This window comes from Polypterus senegalus, chromosome 7 (assembly GCF_016835505.1).
Source record: "Polypterus senegalus isolate Bchr_013 chromosome 7, ASM1683550v1, whole genome shotgun sequence".
NCBI classification, from domain to species: Eukaryota; Metazoa; Chordata; class Cladistia; order Polypteriformes; family Polypteridae; genus Polypterus; species Polypterus senegalus.
The window spans coordinates 45,802,754-45,825,435 of record NC_053160.1 but is presented as its reverse complement, the minus strand read 5'-3'; the positions used below and the strand labels follow the sequence as shown (position 1 = coordinate 45,825,435).

Genomic DNA, 22,682 nt, shown 5'->3' with positions numbered 1-22,682 from the left:
CTGGGGACTCTCTACCATAAAGAGAGAGCCCCTTTGCTGTCTGTACGCCCATTGATTTGTGTTTTTTTGGAGGCGGTGTCATCAGCACCGCATCGCTCCAGGTAACAGCAATGTTCAGCTGTACCGGTACGATCGGTGCTTCCCACGCCCCGTCTGTCATCACGCCCCACTCTCTTGTCGGGCACACTGTGCTTTGACACCCGCTACTTATTAACCGCGGTGCCGGTTCGCACTGTGTCCCTTTATACTGTACGATACGGGCCAGACTCACCTGTATTCCCGCATCGATCATGACTGGAGCCTCCCGACCAAAACGCTGTAGATAATCCCATATCCTTTTTAGTGGTGCTTCGGCCGTCGCTCCCAACTCTTCCACTTGATTTTTAATGTTTATTAATGTCTGTAATAAAGCACATATGGGCTCGAGCAATTTCTCGAGATCCCGCAATTCTATTTTATCATTTAATTCGGCTGTAGGTAATTTTACTTCCACTTTTTCCGTTCCTACCGGCCGGGAGCCAATAAGCACGTCCGCTCCTGGCACGTGCTCGGCCTGGTCTTGCAAAGGCTCTTGGGATTTGGAGTTTCTTTTAGAGGGCCGGGGTGGCGCGACTGGCCGACTGCGATCCGTTTTTTCTATTTTGTCGGTGGATCGTTCAGTCACGTCCCGTCCCTCATTACTTTTAAACACAGCTGGCGCTGCTTCGCCTGCCTCCCCCTTCCCCTTCAGGGAGCTCGATTCCATCGAGGGAACGCTGACCTCACCTCCGTACTGCTGCCGACCTTCTCCTTCCCATAATCCGTCTGGGGAAATCACGTGCCCACTTTCGACGAATAGAAGGCGACCTTCATGGTCATATGATCGACCGTCATCCTTCAGGTGATCCCAGCCTGCTCCGGGATAGGTCACATGACTCTCTTTGTCGAATGGGATCCCCCGTTTTCGATACCTAGATGGGCTAGCATCTTCGTCATCGCGGCCATCTTGCCTAGGTGGAAAGTACATCTCTGACTCGTCGTCAGAAACGAAGAGACTGGCTCCTGCAAAATATGAATAATAATATCCCGGCGTATCGGGCGTTTCTCCGGCACATACCTTTCTATTTATAGGACGTTTTCCTAGTCCATTTAGGCAGTCCGGCGTGTCCGATGTCTGGCGGCCTTCCTGCTGCCTTAACGCACGGGCCCTTTCGGCTTCAATCATTATCCGGTCTTCCTCGCTTCCCGTCAGGTAGGTCCACGTACTCGTGGCATCATCTAGGGGCTGTTCCTTTGGGCGATCCTCATTCTTCCTCCCAGATTTTTTCCCCATTGCGTACCGAGGTCTAGACAGGCTTTCTATTGCAGCGCTCTTTGTAGAGGGTAGCGTTTCTACCTTCGGACGTTCAAGCGGGACCTTCTTAGGGTCGTCTGCGTACACAAAATTTGTTTTAAATGCAGGTCCCCTGCCAACAGACGGCCAGAGAATCCTGCCGACTACGCCAGTGTCGCAGTAGGGGGCAGTAGTGCTCCCTTGAACCCTCAGGGACCACGCCAAACACCTGGTAAAATTGCCACAATGATTATATTTATTATAATAATGTGCACCAAGCACCCTCCACTCCACTATATTCATAAATCACAATTACAATAACCAATCAATAATAATCACAATCCTCCACTCCCAGACGCGTTGCCCTCCTACCACCCAGCTCAGCTCAGTGTCTGGGAGTTCCCAGAGTCCTTTTATTCCTCCTGACCCATAAGTCTTTCTGCCCAACAGTTCCACAAGTCCTTATTCCTTCTGGGTCAGGGTAAACAGTACTTTTCTTCACCCCGGAAGCCCGTCGCTTTTCCTGTGACGAACTTCCGGGTCATGGTGCCCAAATGAGTCCATTGGCCTCCCGACAGCGACTCCCAGTGACCCCAAGGTATCCAGCAGGGCTGTGTATAAAAACTACATAGTCCATGAGGCCCTGCTGGAATTCGGGGCCCGTATATGCTCTCGGGAGAGCTCCTCCTAGCGGCCAGGGGGTGAGGGCCGGAATAAAATGCCGGCAATCCACCACACCATATTAATATTAGACATATGGTCTTTTGGGTGCACTGTTTTGTAGCTTAATTGTGAAAGAGTGTGATCATCAAAAACTGAAGTTTCAGCCTGCAAGCTGAAGGGTGGTATTAAAAAGATCTTCTTTAATCCACTGTCAGTACCTGGGAACTGTTTATAGACCAGTGAAATGGGATGAACTACAGTGCAGAATTTACTGTATTTGCAGGAGCAGGAATTCAAAGAAGCATTAAAATCAGTTCCTTAGAACCCGTATATCCATAATGTATATCCATCTCCTTGGATGTTTTCATGAGACAGCTAGCTACTTATTTTGTAAGCACAGAATTAGTTAGAAAAAAATAGTTACTTGCTATTGAATGGCAGCTGTCACCCATTATACAACCATTTAGCATACACTGCAATTGCAATAGCTTTGTAGCAGAGCCCTAGACATCAAGGTTATCTTAAGTTGAAAAGTAAGGTAACTAATTATTCTGCTCCAAAATTATATATATATAAATGCTAGGAGAACAGACAATGTCTAACATGTCTTACATTTGAAAGTTGCAGTGTCTGCACAGAAAACCAGTTCTCATCAGTTGGAAGTAATATCATAAAAAAGACTAAATATAGAGATGGGAAGGTCCATCATAAATAACAAAAGATTTCATGAATAAAAATTGAGTACAGAATAATAGCATAAGTCTAACTGCAGTGTTCTTTCATAACTAGAATATGTCTTCCTTTTAATCCTGATGCAAATTTTCTGTATTAGAAGTGACAACCATTCATCACTCAGACATTTTTATGAACAATTTCATGGTTAGCGGCACTTACATCTCACAGCTTTAAGACCTTTGAAAGGCTGGTCCTGGACTATATGGGTCCGCATGTAGTAGATCACTTGGACTCACTGCAGTTTGTCTATTGGGCAAAGATTGTAGTGGAGAATGCAATCATCTTTAAGCTCCACAAGGCTTATTCTCACCTGGACAAAGCTGAAAGCACTGTGAGGAATATGTTTTTTTATTTTCTCCAGCTTGTTCTGTACCATTAAGTCACCACTATTAATTGGTAAGCTCCGAGATATGCAGGAGGATGAGCCTGTGGTGTCCTATGTAATTGACTATCTCTCAGACACACCACAGTTTATGAGACTTAAGGTCTGTGTCTTTTTTATGGATGTGAGCAACACTGGAGTACTAGGAGAACAGTCCTGTCTCCTTTTCTCTTCACTCAGTATAAATCTGACTATAAGTATAACATCACGTCATGCCACATGCAGTAATATTCTGATGAGTCTGCACTTACTGGAGTGTAGCAGTAAATGGAATAAGACAAGGATAGGAGTCCGGTGGAGAATGTTGTTTCCTGGTTTCAGAAAAGATTTTTGGCAACTTAACTTCAGCAAAACCAGGGAAATGGTTATTCATTTTCGCCGCACCAAGCAGCCTCTATCCCTGATAGCTATTCATGGTTTGGAAGTAAAGATGGTGCATTGCTACTAGCACAGGGAGGAATAAGAATGGGTGGAGCAGTTCTTTTTTGTTAGCAGACTTCATTGATTTAATGTGGAAAGTGACATCCTTCAAATATTCTACAAACCTGTGATGGTCAGTGTGGTTTTATACACTGTGATGTGCTGGGCTGATAACATTATGATAGACTCACCAAATCAACAAGCTAATTTAAAAAGGGCAAGCTCAGTTATGGGATGCATTTTGGACCCCCTGGAGGTAGTAGTGAAGGAGAGAATGAAAACAAATCTGAGTGCCATTATGAACAATGTTGAAATACTAACACAGAGGACTTTCAGCCAATTATTCAGAAAATGTATGTCAAGAATTGCTACTCGGGATCCTTCATTCCAAAGGCAATATGCCTTTGTAATATCTCACTGCTTTTCTTTCTTTTTAGTCATTTGGGTGTTTATATATTTATTTATTGAACATCTTTAATTGTCCAAATTTCCACCTGTGTATGAATAAAGATCTCTTTATCTATATATAAAGTTCAAACTATGGTTACAAAGCCAATAGGATTAGAATGCATATCAAATATTGCCTCACATGGTAAAAGAAAATTACTAAATGTTATAAAATTAACATTAGATCATCAAATTCAAAATACTTAGGTGGAATGAAAGTGAATCTTCAAAGTTTTCCTGGAAAAAAAGAACTAGGCAAAAGTTACAGTTTAATATGACATAATTGCTATGATTTACCATATTCTTTGTTCACAGAGCTACAGATAACTGGTACAGAAGTACAGAAAACCTAAAATATGCATATTGACAATACACTAGAAGGATTTTTTGAACATTCCACTTTTTATCTAATGGGATTCCTATTTCAAAGTTTTTTTTATGAATTTCCATTTAAGATATAATATTTAATTATAAGAAAACTGCATACAGGCTTATTTTGACAAAAACCTTTAAAATAGTCATGGTAACTGATTTCTCTATTGTTGAAAGCCTGATGGAATAAAGTGTGAAAAGCTGCATTGATTTTAATATGTTACAGCTAAAAAGCACTCCTTGGCATTCCTTCCAACATAACAGCTATTAAAGTGAATCTTGAAGGGTGAAAACCTTGAAAATGCAGTCATTTCTAAATGTGTTCATGATGCAGAATCCATTAGGAGTGTCAAACGATGCCTCAACATACACTGTTAAATCTCCCTTTGTAAATGGAAATGAAGACATGTCAATGTAGTGTACACCTTGTTGGAAACTCTGCTATATAGTACTATGCTATATTTATTATATAGAAGTATTTTGCATAATTAATTGACATATAAAAATGTAATCATCTTTCTTTTATGTTCCAGTGTCATTGCTTCACACAGCCAGAAGTTTTCAACTGCTGCATTTGAAGAAATAAATGCCCTGGCTGATGGAGTGGTTAAACTAGCTGAAAAGTGCTGTGCTGTGGGAACTGATCCAAACTGCTATGATGATGAGGTAATTCAATGAGGAGAGCAGTATGCTCACCTTCATTAACAAGAGGAAGACACTATTAGGGACAATTACAAATATCCATTGCTTTGAAACATTCAAAAATACCAGAATGCCTGCTGGTTAGGCAAGGTCCTGTGGGGTTTTAAAACACAAGTCACTGATTGCAGCCAACATACTAAGTACTAGAACTTGTAGGAGTCAACATTGGGAAAGAGTAGTAAGTATTTGCAGTGTTGGCTGGGGCAGCCATATAGTAACATGGTCAGCAATCACCAGTAGTTTTCTTAGAATCATTTACACTATTATAAGGCATCACTTAGAAAAAATATGTTTGGTCAGAGTTTGAAAAATATGAACAAGGGGGTGGAAATATTAAGGGCAAAATCAATCAAAATCACAGTCAATCATAATTTTGGTTTATACAGAGATTTTAATGTGTTATCTTTCTAGGTCCAATGAAAGCTGCTGTACATGTTACTCTGTTCCAACATCATTAATATTCCATTCTCGCTAACCTATGTGCAGGTTTAAGCCTACAGTATCTGAAGATGCACTTTAGAAATGTATGAGGTCCTGGTGACTACAGAGTTAAATAGAGGGATGCCACTCTTGTTAATACTTTTCTAATGTTCTGCCACAGCTTTTCCAGCTCAGAAAATACATACAGAGCCTGTGAAAACTATTCACATTCACACTTAAAAGTTTTCACATTTTATTGTTATACAACATTGAATAACAATGGATGTAAGGCTTTCGTGTAACTCATTAACAGAAAAAGACTCTTCAATGTCAAAGTGATCTAAATTAATTACAAATTACTAAAAAACCTATGTTAAGTCTGATGAAGGTACATGTTAGTGGCTGAGAATGACTGAGAGACTGTGCAGACAATAATTGTTGCCTGGGTGCTTCACTAGTTGCAGCTTTATGGGACTGTTAAAAAATGATTGGAAGGCACATGAGGGACTATGAAGTCACCTGTCATACAGTCTTATGAGACCAAAAGTGGCTTTTTTGACCACCACGCTAAATGCAATATTTGGTTTAAAATCAAACACTACACATTATCAGAAACACACTATACCTACTGAGAAGCACTGTGGTGGCAACATCATGCAGTGGAGATGCTTCTGTGTGGTAGGCCCTGGAAGGCTTGTGAGAGTCAAGGGTATAATGAATGCAGCAAAATACAGAGAAATCCTGGAGAAAACATGAAACATGCACCTTGAGTTAGAGTGCAAATCTCATCCCAACTGCAAATTTGTCACTGGACTTGAAACTGACAAAGCTTGAGCAATTTTGCAAAGAACGGGGAAAAAATTGCAGTGTCCAGATGTCCACACTGACTGAAGGCTATCATGGCTGCCAAAGGAGCATCTACTAAATGTTGACATAAAGCAAGTGAATCCATCCATTTTCCAACCCACTGAATCCTAACACAGGGGTCTGCTGGAACCAATCCCAGCCAACACAGAGTACAAGGCAGGAACCAATCCCGGGCAGGGTGCCAACCCACCACAGGACACACACAAACACATACTAGGGCCAATTTAGAATCGCCAATCCACCTAACCTGCCTGTCTATGGACTGTGGGAGGAAACCCATGCAGACATGGAGAGAACATGCAAACTCCACGCAAGGAGGACCCGGGAAGCAAACCCAGGTCACCTAACTGCGAGGCAGCAGTGCTACCACTGCGCCACCGTGCCGCCCAGCAAGTGAATACTTATGCAATTATTATTTTGTGTTTTACATTCCTAATTATTTTTGATCACTTTGCAGATATGTGTTTTCATTTGGATGTTTTTCTCAGGGTTAAAAAAGCTAAATTAACTCAACTGTGATTCAGTGTTGTATAACAATAAAATGTGAATGCTTCCATAAAGGTGAATATTTATGTAGGCACTATATCAATTATACTATGAATAATAAAACTTATAACAGTGATGCTTTTGTTTGGAGTTTGCATGGTCTTTCTAAAATCATACAACTCATCATCATTGAATTGTTTTTGTTGATACACTAGAAATATTATGCATCCCGCTTTAGTGTTCAGGCCTTGTACAGTGTCCACTTGATTGAATCACTAAAGTGACTGTAATCCACAAAATTGTATTCAGGATTCAACCTTCAAATTCGGAGATCCAAAGCATGTCCTTTAAAATTCTTTGTGAATGGCTGCATCAATACCAAATGACTACAGATTAGATTTGTTTTTATGTTTGTCTTAGATATTTGCTAAGCAGGAGTTAAAATATCAAAGGATCAGTCTTCTTCAATTAAATCTATTATGATCTAAAGAGCTAAATCACAATACACTTCTGACAGAGAAATGAGTTAAAAAGAGATATGCAGCTGAGAATGGCAATTGTAATCTTTACTAAGGTTGTTGAGGTTTTGCTACCCCCTGGTGAAACAAAGAGATATGAACAGTAGCTATGATCTCCAGCATGTTAAATGAAGTGACTTACTTAATTGTGTGTAATCAGAGTAAAGTAGTAATCAAGTGTACTTTCCATAAGAACCCCCACTATAACACTGGGATGGAGCTAAGATATGCAAATTGACAGAAGACAAAGAAAAATAAAAGATATATTTAAAAGAGCACATTTGGAAGAGATGTACACATATCTACATTATTCTAAGCTTTGTTTCTTGAAGATCTTAAAAGCAGTCAAGCCTTGTTGGATGCCAGCTCTCAAAAACTACTACAAAGTAACAGTGCTTATTAAAGATTCAGCAATTCATGTCCTGTGGTTCACATCAAGACCTGCTGTAACCATTGATTTTATGCTCACAAAATATGTTCTTTGTGTACGCTTGCTGCTAGTGAAGAATTCCCTGAATTTTGATTTACTAGATTTAATATGGTCTACACATTTGTTGGTTTTAATTTCTCTGTAGTCGGACAATATGGCGTTGCTAAGCCACATTGGATTTAAAGTTAGAGTATTTAATGCCTCTTACTTATTTTTGTGCCCTGGCCATGTCACTTATTTGTAATCTAGTTATGAAAATTATAGTATAGTTGCAAACAATTGTAACAAACAACTATCTCTTTTAAGATGCCTTAGGAGTAATAGTAATAATCTTTCCATCCAGGGTCTGAGTTTTGAGTATCAAGGCAGTAAGTAACCCTGGACTGAACGCCATTCTACTACTCATGTATTTATCCATGGCTGTTTTGCAATTGGCTATTTAAGACTTGCTTATTTTTTTATAATGTGAGAGGTAACTTAAAAAAATGAATGTGTGCACCAGGGTTGAGTGTGCAGACAGTGCATGGTCATTTGGCCATAATTCATAGTTACTCTCTTGGGAATATGAATCAGTGGTGCAGTATACTGCACTCACATGCTGCCCCAGTAATAATTATACTCCAAATTATTCACTCACATTCCAAAGACAGGTATGTTAGGATTATTACATTCACTTTGTGCTGTGTGTGGAAAAGTGTCCAAGGTAATGGATATAGTTATAATAACAACACTAGTACTAATTATACTATAAAATTCATGCTAGAGCCATTGTTGCATAGGTCTCCATGTTTTTAGTATTTGTTGCTAAAGCCAAGACAATCACACATTGAGCTACAATTTGGGTTTACATTTATGCAAGATTTGTGAAAAGTTAGAGATACCAAGTTGAATTCTTGATAGCATCCATAGTCTCATGAATTCATAAAAATCTAAAAGCTATAATGTAAGACATAATGATAAAAACAATGCAAAGGACAGCATTAACCATAGGACTCTTCACGATCCTATTGAAAACATAAAAGAGCAGTCATTAAACTGCCATTGGGATTTTGAACAGACACAAGTACAATTTGCCAGTTGTGACTGAGCATGGAAAGACTTCCAGTGGCCATCTGCTGTAGGTGGCAAAGAGTCATCCGTCAATGCACCACTAGGAAACGGGCACCTGGTGAAATTGGTTGAATGTCTGGTGCAAATATTTTCACTGTACTGTAAGCAGAGGTGATTCTAGGAAATCTAGGGGCTCTAAGGAAAAAACTCCATGGGACCCTCCAACTCACCCTTTGCCACATTCCAACATGGTAAAATTTATTACCATTATTTTGGCTCAGAGTCTAAAGTAATAAGTTTGACAGGGAGAAGATACTTTAATCTTGTGTAAGACAAAATATATTATTAAAAAATAACAAAAATAATACAGCATTTGTGTACAAAAACAAAAAGCAGTAATAACAGAGGTACATTTTTTAAAATAAATAAATAATGTAAGTCTGCGGTGGTTTGGCGCCCTGCACGGGGTTTGTTTCCTGCCTTGTGCCCTGTGTTGGCTGGGATTGGCTCCAGCAGACCCCCGTGACACTGTAGTTAGGATATAGTGGGTTGGGTAATGGATGGATGGAAATAATGTAAGTAAAGTCCAAAATAAATGTAAGGTGCACATAATAATAAAAAATAAATGCAAAATAATGTGCAGTTAATTGAAATTTTAAAAAAGTCTAATAACTGGATTACTGTAACTTTCAAAATCACTGCTTGCTGGCCTACAACTTAAGGTGTACAAGCTGCAGGAGGCAGAATACAACATATGCGTATAAATGTGCCCTTGACAGGCTGAGAACAAATCGCATTTACATTTAGTGGTGAGTTAATTGTTGTCTGGGTGTTTTTAGTTGCTTCTGTGCCTTCAGAGTTTTGCTGGTTTTCAAGCTTTCACCACTGGCTAGACAACTGATTTCGGGCCTTTGGGTTCTTCTCCTAGTTGTTTATCAGATTTTATTCCAAGTGCAGTTTTTTTTCCACTCCAGATAAGTTATTAGGTGTTCTCCTATGCGGCTTTGAAACTCTCTGTATGAGACACTCCTTTTCGTTCCACAATTAATTTCTAATCCCCTCTAATTAACATGAGCGTACTTAATTGAATCAACATTCCAAATTCTCTACTTGCCACTGAATCTGAACCAAAAAAATACGCTATATACATTGATATATGTGTAATCGATTGCATTACATGCAATGCTGGAAGTGGTTTCCGTTTTCTGCTGGACACATTTCGAAGTGGCGCTCCATGTTCCTGAATGTATTGGCAAGTGTCTCAGGGGGAATAGCAGCAATTTCACATTGGATGTTTTCCTTTAGATCTTCCACAGTGTGAGGCTTGTTCTGATAGACTTTTCCTTTGAGCATACCCCAAAGGAAAAAGTCTGGTGGTGTCAGATCCGGTGACCATGGTGGCCAAAACCCCTTTGAAATTACCCTTTTGCCGAAGAAAGACTCAATTTCTACAATGCTCCTTGCTGATGTGTGACACGTTACTCCATCTTGCTGGAAGTAACCTTCAGTTAACTCACAATCGTCCAGTTGATTCTGACATCACTTAAATGAATTGGTGACCCAATAGTTTATCACCATGAAGACACGCTGCTCAATACTGTACACCACCATCCTGACGAGAAGTTGAGTGACTGAGTGAAGGGGTACAAATGGTATGCACCCAGAAGTTCCAAAGTTTAAATGTGGCGATGGCTGTCCATTGCCTACGTCATCGCTCTGACACATGGGCATCCTGGCTTGTTTGAAGCTTCATATGCTGAGGAGCACATTGCACATTGTTTCATTCAGATTGCTTCGTCCTAGCGAGAGTTATTACAGAATACCTGGAGCCTCTTTCAAGTGAATCTGCCTGTATTTTCATTCAATATTGAATTTCCTATAAAGTAATATAGAAATCACAGTTTAAAAAAATGACCAAAAGATAATAGTACAAACAGGAAATGGGTAATATTCTTACAACTTTATAATCCTGAGAATATTTCACCATTGTATAAAAAAAAAGATACAATATCTGTAAAGTGTGGCTTAAATTGTAGTTCCATTGGTATAAGCCTATCTTCACACAACCTTATGCGCCTAACACATTTCTCTATGCCCCTGTCATAACAACAGATTAATACAAAATAAAATATGGCAAAAGGAAGCTACAGAAGAATATTACTAACAGTGGATATGTGAACATCTAAAGGACCTTTCAGTATTTGAGAACAGATTTTTGAAAAGATATAGATTAAGAAATAAAAAATACTGTTTTACTCATTTTTACTTATTGTTGTTTTTTTTTTTCTGAAAATAAATGTGTCAGGGTGACACTGTGGTGCAGTGGTAGCAATGCTGCCTGGTGAAAAGGAAACCAGAGTTTGTGTCCCGGATCTTCCTTGTCTGGAGAGTGCATGTTCTCCTTCTGTCTGAGAGGGTTTCCTCCAGGTGCTTCGATTTCCATCCACTGTCTAAAGACATGCAGGTAAGGTAAATTGGGGGTAGTAAATTAGCCCCAGCGTGTGGTTGGTGTGTGTGTTTGCAATGCGATGGACTGGTGCCCTGCCCAGGGATTGTTCCTACCTTGCGCCTTATAATAATGGGGATAGGCTCCTGCTCCCCCTGTGACCTTATTCGGGACAAAACAGGTTAGAAAATGACTGAATGTGTCAGTAACGTGTCAAAAGCTACACACATCTTTATGTAATATTAAACAATTTGAAGAGGTGTTATTAATTGAGAAATGTACTTTAAAATATGCAGACATGTGCGGGTAGTGGAAGGCCATAAAATCTTGGAATCTTCCATGAAAAGCTTTGCATAACAAAAAAATCAGAGTGAACAAAATTTGCACTCTATATAAACCTTTGACCGCATGAGATCCACATAAACATTCTTTTGTGCTGAGCTCCAAAAATAGAAAAGGACATTGTTGACAACTTAAAAGAGCTTGTACGTCATTTGTGCTGTTTACAAACAGATCAGTCAGATCTGTTCTCTTCTGAAAGCCATATTAGCTTTGCTCTCAAAAAGCACAAGGTCTGGCATTGACATTGATTACTTGCTGGCTGAAGAGACTTTATGAAGTAAATGGTCCCGTGTGGAGTTTGATCATTTTCCCTGCATTCATATATTTTTTTCCTGATACTTTTATTTTTTGCCAATGCCAAAATGATCAGCAAGTACGGATGAAACATCCATTCATTATTCAACCCACTATATTCTAACTACAGGGTCATGGGGGTCTGATGGAGCCAATCCCAGTCAACACAGGACACAAGGCAGGAAACAAACCCTGGGCAAGGCACCAGCACACTGCAGAGCGCACACATACACACAGCACGCCAATCCACCTAACCTGCATGTCTGGACTGTGGGAGGAAACCAGAGTATCCGGAGGAAACCCACACAGACACGGGGAGAACAAGCAAACTCAACGCAGGGAGGACCCAGGAAGCGAACCCGGATCTCCTAACTGCGAGGCAGCAGCGCTACCCACTGCACCACCGTGCCACTCCAAGGATGAAACAACCTACTGAAAAAAACTACTACATGTTGTGCTCTAATAGAAACCATCCCTGTAAGTGATGGCTGGTAAACACATTTACAGCATTTACAACAACATGAAAAAAGAAAAACAGCAGCATCTATAAAAGCTGTATTATGGTACACACATGCTGTAAATGTGCCCAGTGACATAAAAACAACCATAGGTGCCTTGCCAAACCTCAGTACAAATCTGTTCAAACAACATTTCCTGACACCTTTTATCAGCAATCATTTAATGAAGCAATGAACTTTGTTTTCATGTTGTTTATTGTTGTACTTCATCAATTAAGTAAAAGAGTAAAAACAGCAGCTTTGGTAGTTTTTGAAAAAATGTTTTGCAGTAGTTTTTCAAAATTTGTCTATCAGTTATTGGGTATATCCCATTACAAGCAATTTGATTTTAGCTTTGAGTCTATATTTTTCCTTTAGTAAGAGAGTTGAGCTTATAATGGCCATTAAGCATTGTATGTGTGTGTTAGTCTTCCACAACACTTCACATTCTTCCAAAACATTGAGTCTATGAGGAAGATGAACACTGGAAGAAGTCCAGGATACAATCCTTTTACAACTTGTTTAAGCAAAGACTAATAAAAGCTAATGAAATATCAATTCATTAAAAAATAATATGACTGAATTTATAATACTAAATTTTACCGCTGTTTGGAGTATTCATTAATTCTGCACTGTTTACTGAGGCTAAAAGTTACACTTAAGATTTACTTGAGCAAGTGCAACAGCTCCATTTTAACTAAAATGCCATTGCCCCTCTCAGAATATCAGATGCCCTCTATAGATTTTTCCACTGGCACTGGCTCTGCTGTAGTGGTAGTTGCAAACAAAAGACACAACATGCATCAGAAGAAGTTAGATAAGTTCAGGTGGAAGCATATTCCCTCAAGATGCTAGTGGTTAATAAATTGTCACACTCCAAGAGGACAGAGACAAACTATCATCTTTATGAGTACAGGCAGCGGGAGAGGTGTCTTGGCAATCTGACCTTGAAGGCTGTAAGGGAGGAGGACTCCATGGACCAAATAAAGTTCCCTAATTGAAGTGCTGGTTACAAAAATAGTTTGCTGTATGTGGTCCAAAAAGTGAATATGAGGCTGAGCAGGATGTGACCCTGGGTGAGAGTTTTAAGCCTCATTAAGAACAATGATAAGCACAGTACTTTTTTGTGGAGAAGTTGGTAACAGAGGCCCAAAATCTGTTTGGTTTTGTTTCTGTTTGTTTGTTTGAAATTTTCAGACTTCACTTTTTTAATTAACGTTGGTATGTTTTGTTCATTTAATAAAGGCACAATTTGCTATGTGTTTTGCTGACATAGCAATATACATGGTATAAGGATTGTTACATGAGCACCCTTACCACATACAATATATTGTATATACTTAGAATTTATTACAAATATTGCAAAAGTGTGGTTATAATTGCCTCTGGAAAATAGGTTGTTGGTTTCAGTTTAGATATCAATGTAACAATTTCCTTCATTCATATTGATGTCTTGTTATTAATCCTTGATCAATACAATACAATACAATACAGTTTATTTTTGTATAGCCCAAAATCACACAGGAAGTGCCGCAATGGGCTTTAACAGGCCCTGCCTTTTGACAGCCCCCCAGCCTTGACTCTCTGAGAAGACAAGGAAAAACTCCCAATAAAAACCTTGTAGGGAAAAATGGAAGAAACCTCGGGAAAGGCAGTTCAAAGAGAGACCCCTTTCCAGGTAGGTTGGGCGTGCAGTGGGTGTCAAAAGTAGGGGGTCAATACAATACAATATACAGAACAGAACAATTCCTTAAGACAGCATAATAATAAAAATTTTAGAATTACGGTTTAACAGTAGATGATATGACATAATTAGGTTTGGATATTTTTAGAGTCCTGGAGACCTCATCCATCTAGCTGCCTCCCCATTTGGCCATGCCACGGCTGAAACGTTGCTCCGATGAAAGGACCCTCTTTCCCATGATTCCTGTGATCCTCCATCAGGGATGACTTTACCATAGGCAGGCAAACAACTTGGCAGGTGGGCCGTGGCACCAATGGCCACATTTGGGTACCGAGAAAAGAAACAGAATAGGTGAGGGTTAGTATTCAAATATAATTATCATGTTACTTATGTTATAGTGCTAATGACTAACAACAGAGATGCAGTATGTACAGTTAATCAGCAGCTCTAGTCAGGATATGCTAAACTGAAGTAGTGAGTCTTCAGCCGGGATTTAAAGGCTGAGACCGAGGGGGCATCTCTTATGGAAGCAGGAAGACCATTCCACAGTTTAGGGGCCCTGTAACTAAAAGCTCGACCTCCCACTGTTATTTTATTAATCCTTGGAATCCTAAGCAGACCGGCATCTTGAGATCTTAATGTGCTCAGGTTTGTAAGTCATGATAAGTTCAGACAAGTAAGCGGACCTTGGCCATTTAATGCTTTATATGTTAAAAGGAGGATTTTGAAATCTGCCCTAAACTTAACTGGGAGCCAGTGTAAAGATTTAAGAACTGGGGTTATGTGTTCATATTTTCTTGTTCTTGTAATAATTCTTGCAGCGGCATTTTGGATTAACTGGAGGCTGTATAGAGAACAGTTTGAACAGCCAGTGAACACCGCATTGCAGTAGTCAATCCTACTAGAGATAAATGCATGAATTAATTTCTCACAATCCTGTTTATTTAGAAAGCGCCTTAATTTCCTAATATTTTTAAGATGGAAAAACATGTTTTGGACGACTTTGTAATATAGAGTCAAAGATAACTCCTAGATTGCGGGCTGATTCAGTAAAATTAATTGGGATTCCAACTGAGTTAAATGACGACAAAATATTGCTGTGATCAGCGTCATTCCCTCCAACAATTAACATCTCTGTTTTATCTGTATTTAAAGACAAGTAGTTCTCATTCATCCATTCCTTTAATTCACTAACACAACTAATTAAAGACAACATCGGAGAAACTTCATTTGATTTAAATGAAAGGTATAACTGGGTGTCATCTGCATACAGTGAAAATTAACATTATGTTTCCTAATGAGAGATCCCAGTGGAAGCATGTAAAGTGAAAACAGTAAAGGTCCCAGTACTGAGCCCTGCGGGACACCATATTGAACTTCTGTGTATAATGATGGAGTACTGTCTGCACATTTCTGTACATACTGGAATCGATTTGATAAATAAGAACTGAACCAAGCGAGCACGGGCCTGTAAGCCCAACATCGTTTTCTAGCCTGTGCAGTAAAATAGAATGGTCAATGGTGTCAAATGCTGCACTTAAGTCCAACAACATAATTACAGTGGAATTTCCTTCATCAGAGGATATCAGAATGTCATTTACAACCCGTGTTAGTGCCGTTTCTGTACTATGACCAGTCGAAAGCCAGACTGGAATTTCTCAAATAAATTGTAATGCGTAAGGTGTGACTGAAGCTGACTGGCGACTACTTTCTCTAGTATTTTAGAGAGAAATGGTAAATTTGAAATAGGCCTATAGTTATTTAGTATGTGTGGGTCTAGGTCTGACTTTTTAAGTAAAGGTTTAATGACTGACACTTTTAGTGCATCAGGTATGTGCCATGCAGTAATGAACTATTGATAATGGTTAGAATAGGGCTGCAAGAACATCCATTGCACTTTTTACTAGTTTTATTGGCACTGGATCTAGGGAACAAGTAGTGGGCTTCATTTTAGTAATTAAAGTTAAGACTTCCTGGTGAGTTACAGGATTAAAATTATTAAAGTGCTGAATGCAATGTGACAGGGTCTGCTAAGCTAGTATTTGGTTTGTACTGTGATGCTGAGATCTGGGATCTTATATTTTTAATTTTCTCATTGAAGAAGTTCATAAAGTCTGTACTGCTAATATCTGTTGGTATTTTGCACTGTTGATCTGAATTCCCATTTGTTAATTTAGCCACTGCTCTAAAAAGTACCCTAGGATTTTTATTATTGCTATCTATTAATGTAGAATAGTATTCTGAGCGAGCTTTAAAGAGGGCCTTTTTATATTTATTACACTCTCTGTCCATGCAATTTGAAAGACATGTAGCTTTGTTGTTCTCCATCTGCGCTCCAGTTTTCGACACTCTAATTTAAGAGCTCGAGTATTTTCATTAAACCAGGGAGAGTTTCTATGTGCTTTGATCACTTTTGTTTTAGGGGAGCCACTGTGTCCAGAGCATCTCTCAAGGTCACATTATAATGTGATATTAGCTGATCTAAATTGTTTTCCACGTTTACATTTGATGTTAACTGATCTAAATGGTTTTCCACAATTACACTCGACTTACTCAAGGTATCTATAAATTTTGAAGCAGAATTACAATCTAGATGTCGCACTGTCTTTGTTTTAATCTGCGAGTGCTGGCATGGGCAGAACTAAATCAAACGTAATTAAGAAGTGATCGGAAATAACTACATTTAATGGAGTAATATTTAAATTTTGAATTTCAACTTTGTAAGTTATAATTAAATCTAATGTATGGTTATGATTATGAGTTGGACCTTTGACAATCTGACAAAATCCTACTGAATTTAACAAATAAGTAAAACATTTGCTAAAAGTGTCAGTTTCCACATCAATGTGTACATTAAAATCCCCCATCAGTACTACGTGATCATAATTTATAGCCAAATCAGACAGAAGGTTGCTAAATTCAGTCATGAACAATGAATATGGCCCTGGTGGTCTGTAGACTAGCACTATAATTGTGTTGGAATCTGTTTTAATATTTAAAATGAATGCCTCAAAGGATGTAAAGTTGCCTAAATTTTTAGGAGTGATTTGCATTTTGTTACAATGAATTATTCCAAGGCCTCCTCCTCGACCAGAATCTCTAGACTTATGAAGGAACGAGTATCCATCTGGTGACGCCTCAGCTAGGGGAACAGTGTCACATTTACTAAGCCAGGTTTCAGTAAGAAGACACAGATCAGATTTTGTACTTAATATATATCATTTACCAAAACAGCTTTAGTGCCAAGAGAGCGAATGTTCAATAAACAGCATTTAAAACTGCATGGTTCTTTCTGAACTGCTGATATATTTTTGTTTTAATTTGAATTAAATTTCTATTACAGATGCCCCTGGTGGAGTGTCTGGTTTTATCCCTTGGTCTAATTATACACCTTATTTTTGGTTATCAATTAATTTATGGTTTGTTTCAAGACTAAATTTACTGGATGCCCCACAACAGGGATTATGGGTAACAGCTTCAGGAAAATAACAGGTGGGATAAACAACAGCCTGTGATTTAAGATCACATGACTGCGGCCTGGATGGTGCTCTAATCAGTCAACCAGGCAGTTTTGCTGCCATATTTTGGGATAATACATAAGATCCCTCCAGTTAGGATGAAGACCATCTCTTCTGAAAAATCCAGGCCTTTCCCAAAAATCATCCCAATTGTTCACAAATGCTATGCTTTTATTTGCACACCAGGTTTCTAGCCAGCAGTGAAAGGAATGCAATCTGCTATAAATCACATCCCTCTATACAATCTTGGTAAGGGACCAGATACAATTAAATTCCGACATTTTGTTTTAGCTTTGGTGCATAGAGATGAAGTTCGCTTTAATACCTCAGATTGCTGTAAATAAATATCATTAGTGCCGACATGCAGCAATAAGGTAGATACTTCATCGTCGGCAACACGGTCCAATCGGCCTTTATGCCAGAAATCTTGGCCCCTGCAAGGCACTTAACATTAACTGCTGGTTTAACATAGTTTGGAATTCTAACATTCCGCACTATGGAATCGCCAATTATGAGCACTTTATTATTCTCAGTTTCCACAGGCACGCTGCAGAGAGCTGAGAACCTGTTCTGGGTCGAATTGGTGACCTGGGTGCTGGGGGACTAAATTTTGGATTCTTAGACCCCCGTCTTACTGTTACCCACTCGCCCTGTGGCTGAATTGGTGCTGCTGATTTCGGCCTCGCACTGACTACAGTGGGACCTGGAGAGACTGAAGCCGAATCAGATGTAGCCGAATTGTCTAAACAAACTGAGTCGATCCAATTTTCAGTTTGCCTAATCGCTATCAGATTCCTAACGCGGTCCTCCAATTCGCGCATTTTCCCGACCAACTCTAAATTAACTAAACATTTTTGGTAGGTGAAGCTATCTGCACTGTCGGCCGGAAAACCTGAGCTGTACATACTGCAGGACACACAACATATAAACGTGCCCTCGATGGGCAGAGAGCAGATAGAACTTACATTAAATGTTGAAGTCATCTTTGCGTTTTATAGGTGCTTCGGCGCTTTCCGTGTTCAGCTGAATCACCGTTGCTTTAAGTTTCCACCACCCGCTGAGCGATCGACTTTAATTTCTCACTGCCGGTTATTTCTACTGGTCAGCTGCCGGCTTTACCTCAGGTGAACTTGCTCGGGTGCTTTCGAAGGGCTACGTGCCTGTGGGAGACGCCGCCGCTCTCTGCTTCCGCTCGCTGATCCGCTCTCTGCTTCCGCTCCCGATCAGGAAACTTAGTCTTCATGAACAAACTTCACTAATATGACCATGTGCAGCATTCAAACCTGAGACATTGGATCAGTGAAGCAGCAGTGCTAGCTGCTGCAACATCATGTTGCATTTGTCATCTTTTTAAATTTTTAATTCAAAAATTAATTCCATAACAAGGCTAGTGGGGATCACTAGAGATTACAATTAGTCTTATGTTAAATTATTTTTAATAGCATCAGGACAATAATAATTATGATTTGATTTACAGTGGTAACTGTGCAATTACTTTTTGGAATTTGGTTTAAATGATACAACAGATTACTTTAAGTTTAGACAGAAGGCTTATAAAACCAGTCAATTTCCAGAGTGAACAGTAACAAGAAACTTCAGTACTTCAGGTAAGGATTTAAAATGGTTAGTATTTCACTTGCATTTTTAACCTCTCATTTTGATATACTGTAAAATCTCTCCAGAGTGTTCTGGGTTTACTCCTAGCTGATTATGACAAGAAGAATCCTCACTGCATACCCAGACCACTACAAGTGACTTCTTTTAATCCAAGCAGACGGTGATTCTGCTCCAAATTCGCTCAGTGTTGTTCACTTCATTACTTTGATACAAAGAATAAGCCCTTTCACCTTGCAAAGAAACTTCATTTCAGTCATTTGTACCTGTCAATTCACTGTGACTGTTTCTGAATACTATGAAAATCTATCAGTACAAAGTTGACCAATGGTCTGTTATAAATCCTTTAATCGAGGTAATCTGATGGAGCTACGCTTCGTGGAACCAGAGTTCATCAGAATAGTCCTCCTTAACTTTAGGGGAAACAACACTGAGGCCGTTAGTGATGGTATTTTGCCATTATCCTTTCCCATTTTTACTACCAGGACAGTGCTCCAGTAGCTTGTGTGTGTCATGACTGATGTGACAGGTGTCTGGTCACACTTAAAGGTAATCTAACTTAGACACCATTTAAATATCCGACTACGCCACCCAGTTTTATCAAGAGACTGGGAACTCCTGAAATTTAACAATAATAGCACACAGATTTCTTTAAATTGGGTGGTGAGTAAACACACAATGAAAGACACAGCAGTAATTTCAGGAAAAGCAACAGTACCTTCTATTACACCAGACATTAATAAGTACATTAAAAAGATAAATGAACATAAACCAAATCTAACCGTATCATGAAGAAAATTTCTTTTTTAGAAAGGAAAGCACACAGTCCACACTCTAAAAGTCCATTTAAAATAGGAATTGGATGATACAACCTTTAGTGGTGCAAATTCCAGGTTGTTCTCAGTGTTACCTCAACCCTCAATTGTTCAACTGTCCACGGATGCACTCTTGTTCACCGGACACTCGTTTCCCAAGAGAAGTTTTGTCAAAATCGTGGAATCCCTGTCGGCGTCTCTTCGTTGTTCCTTTTTTTTCACCCTGGGCTCCTTGTATTGCTGTGACCTAGGCACGCCTTATTTCTTGTCTGCCAGCTTTGCTCGGTCCTTTCATGCGGCTTCCCTCTCTCGCTGGACCCACAACCGGCGTCTCCTTGTAGAACTGTCTCTTCCTCCCTAGAAGTATTGCCGTCCTTGTGCCTCACGTCGTGCCAGCCACGTACCCTTGTCAGCCTGCGAGCCCCTGTGCTCTGTCCGAGTGTCTTGGCTGTGTTCTCAGTGGACTGTCCCTCTCCCTTTGCCTTCTCCCAGCCAGGGATTAAATCTCCTTCAGTCCCTGCAATTATCAGTTCTGGACAATCAGGTTAAACAATGGCACATCTAAATTTCCTGGGTTTAACAAATAATGACAAACACAATTTAACAAAATGTATTGTTACCAACCATTAATGAGTACAGATCTGCTGTTTAGAAACCAATATTGTCAAACATGTTAATTGCCAAGTCAGGTAAATACAGACATCCTCCAAGGAAGGAGCAGTTCTGTTATCACAATTTGGTATTGTTTGTAATCTGAACCAGCCAAAAACTTCAAAGTGGTGACTCCTTTGAAATCCAGCAAATACCTACAATCTGCAGACAGCCTTTTAACTTCTCACTCCCACTGCCAACAATGGGTGCCTATTGCCTGTTCATCTGCTGGGCTTTAAATGTAATATTTGCATGTTTCTTTTCCTAAGAGAGAAATGGAATGACTCAGTGTACAAAAAATGTCCCCCTCTGACACTGATATAGTTTTTTTTCAATTTCTAATTTCTGTTACAAGTAGAGGTAGAACACACAGTGTGCCTTGGGCCAGGGTTGTTATCACATGAATAGTTCCCCTTGCAATACAGAATGTTTGGAGAAATACAAAGGTTCAGGCCTGTAATAGGTGTAACTGGCCTTTACAATATAAAGTAATAATAAAAAATCTAACTACTTTTGTGCCAGTCATCTGCAGGATCTGGAAAGTTGTAGTACACTCTAGCTGTACAAGTGTTAAAAATGTCCTATTTCATCACTGCCTGTTTCTGTAATACATCCCAGTGACTTCAACAATGGATCAGGTGTTTGTTTAGTTGGTAGCCTAATTGAATATAAACTTCTTAATATCATAAAAACATAATTTAAAGATCCAAGAACCAGGATTACTCCTGTATATTTTTTCTGGTAGAAACACCTGAGTATCCAAGAAGCTGTGCATATTGTTTTTCTTGCGCAATGAAATGTAGGAGCATTCCCTGCATAAATGCTCTTTGTTCATATTCATTACAGTTCTAAAAATAAAACCTTTAAATGCAGGATTATATCTTAATTTTAATATCACCACCTACCACCTTGGGCCAAATGTTCTCCCACACACTAGTCTTCTTTTAAAGCCTAGATACATTCACAATTTACTGTCATGACTAGGTGAAAGCAGTTGGAATTTCATCTAGAATCCCGAGAAAGATCATATGAAGGGTTACTATCCAAAGTCAAATCCATACAGTGGAAAGGTTAATAATCCAAGGCCTCAGCCAGAAATCATAGTATAGAAAGAATGAAAGGTCAAACCAAAGAAAAGCACTATATGTAAGCCAAAATTAAAGATTTACATTGAGGTCTGGGGCAGAAAAGGTTTATAATGGAAACATTTGGCATACACAAAAATATACACTAGTTATCATTTCTTTTTAGGTTGAATGTGCAAAATTGGTCAACCAGAAAGTGTACAAAGCTGACTTTTATATTGTCACAGTAATGAAGTCACATGTTGCACACTCCAGGCTTTTGTCTAGTGATGACTGCCTGGCAACTACATAAGCACAATTTAAAAATGTCAGTTCCTATAACAAAAACAAGATGTGGGAGAAGACAATTTGATTCTAACATTTCTAACAAAAAGTCACTAAATTCAAAAACAAATGTGACGACTAGATTCTTTGACCTCTAAAACCCCCAAGAGGAATGGCTAGGTGAAAGTGTAAAAGAGCAGCTGTATCATATACTGTATTGTAAATATTTGTAAAATATGTCCATTCACTTACACTGAATGCTATTTGTAGACTCTGGTACAATCTATGGTGACATCTCTTGTAACACAACTCAACTGAAGTGAGACACTGCAACACCTGAGTCAGCCTGGAATATCCACATGAGCTAAAGGTGTTGGATAACTTGGATAACATCTTGTTTTTTCACATTGCATAGGAAGGGTGGGTCAGGCCAATAAGCCTAGTTTGAATACCGCAGAGATAATTATTTGGTATTGGCACGGGGATGGTGCTGAACAAAATTAATCCCAGGTATAGCAGCAAATGTAATATGCTAAAGTTTTCTATGCTGTGTTGTGTATGTTTAACATAAAATGAATGCTCACATTCCTAGTGATGTGAGTCTAAAGGTATTAAATAGGTGCTGCAGCTTGTGTTGAAGTGTCTCTCATTGCTAGCATATCACTAAA

General features: G+C 39.2%; 1 protein-coding gene across 1 annotated transcript in view; it reads left to right on the top strand.

The window, feature by feature from the left end:
* Positions 1-22,682, top strand: part of gc (GC vitamin D binding protein) — a 149,659-nt gene that overhangs the window by 23,871 nt on the left and 103,106 nt on the right. The window contains exon 3 of the mRNA XM_039758572.1: positions 4,865-4,997. Coding sequence (XP_039614506.1) covers positions 4,865-4,997 — 133 coding nt within the window. The remainder of the gene's footprint in view (positions 1-4,864; positions 4,998-22,682) is intronic.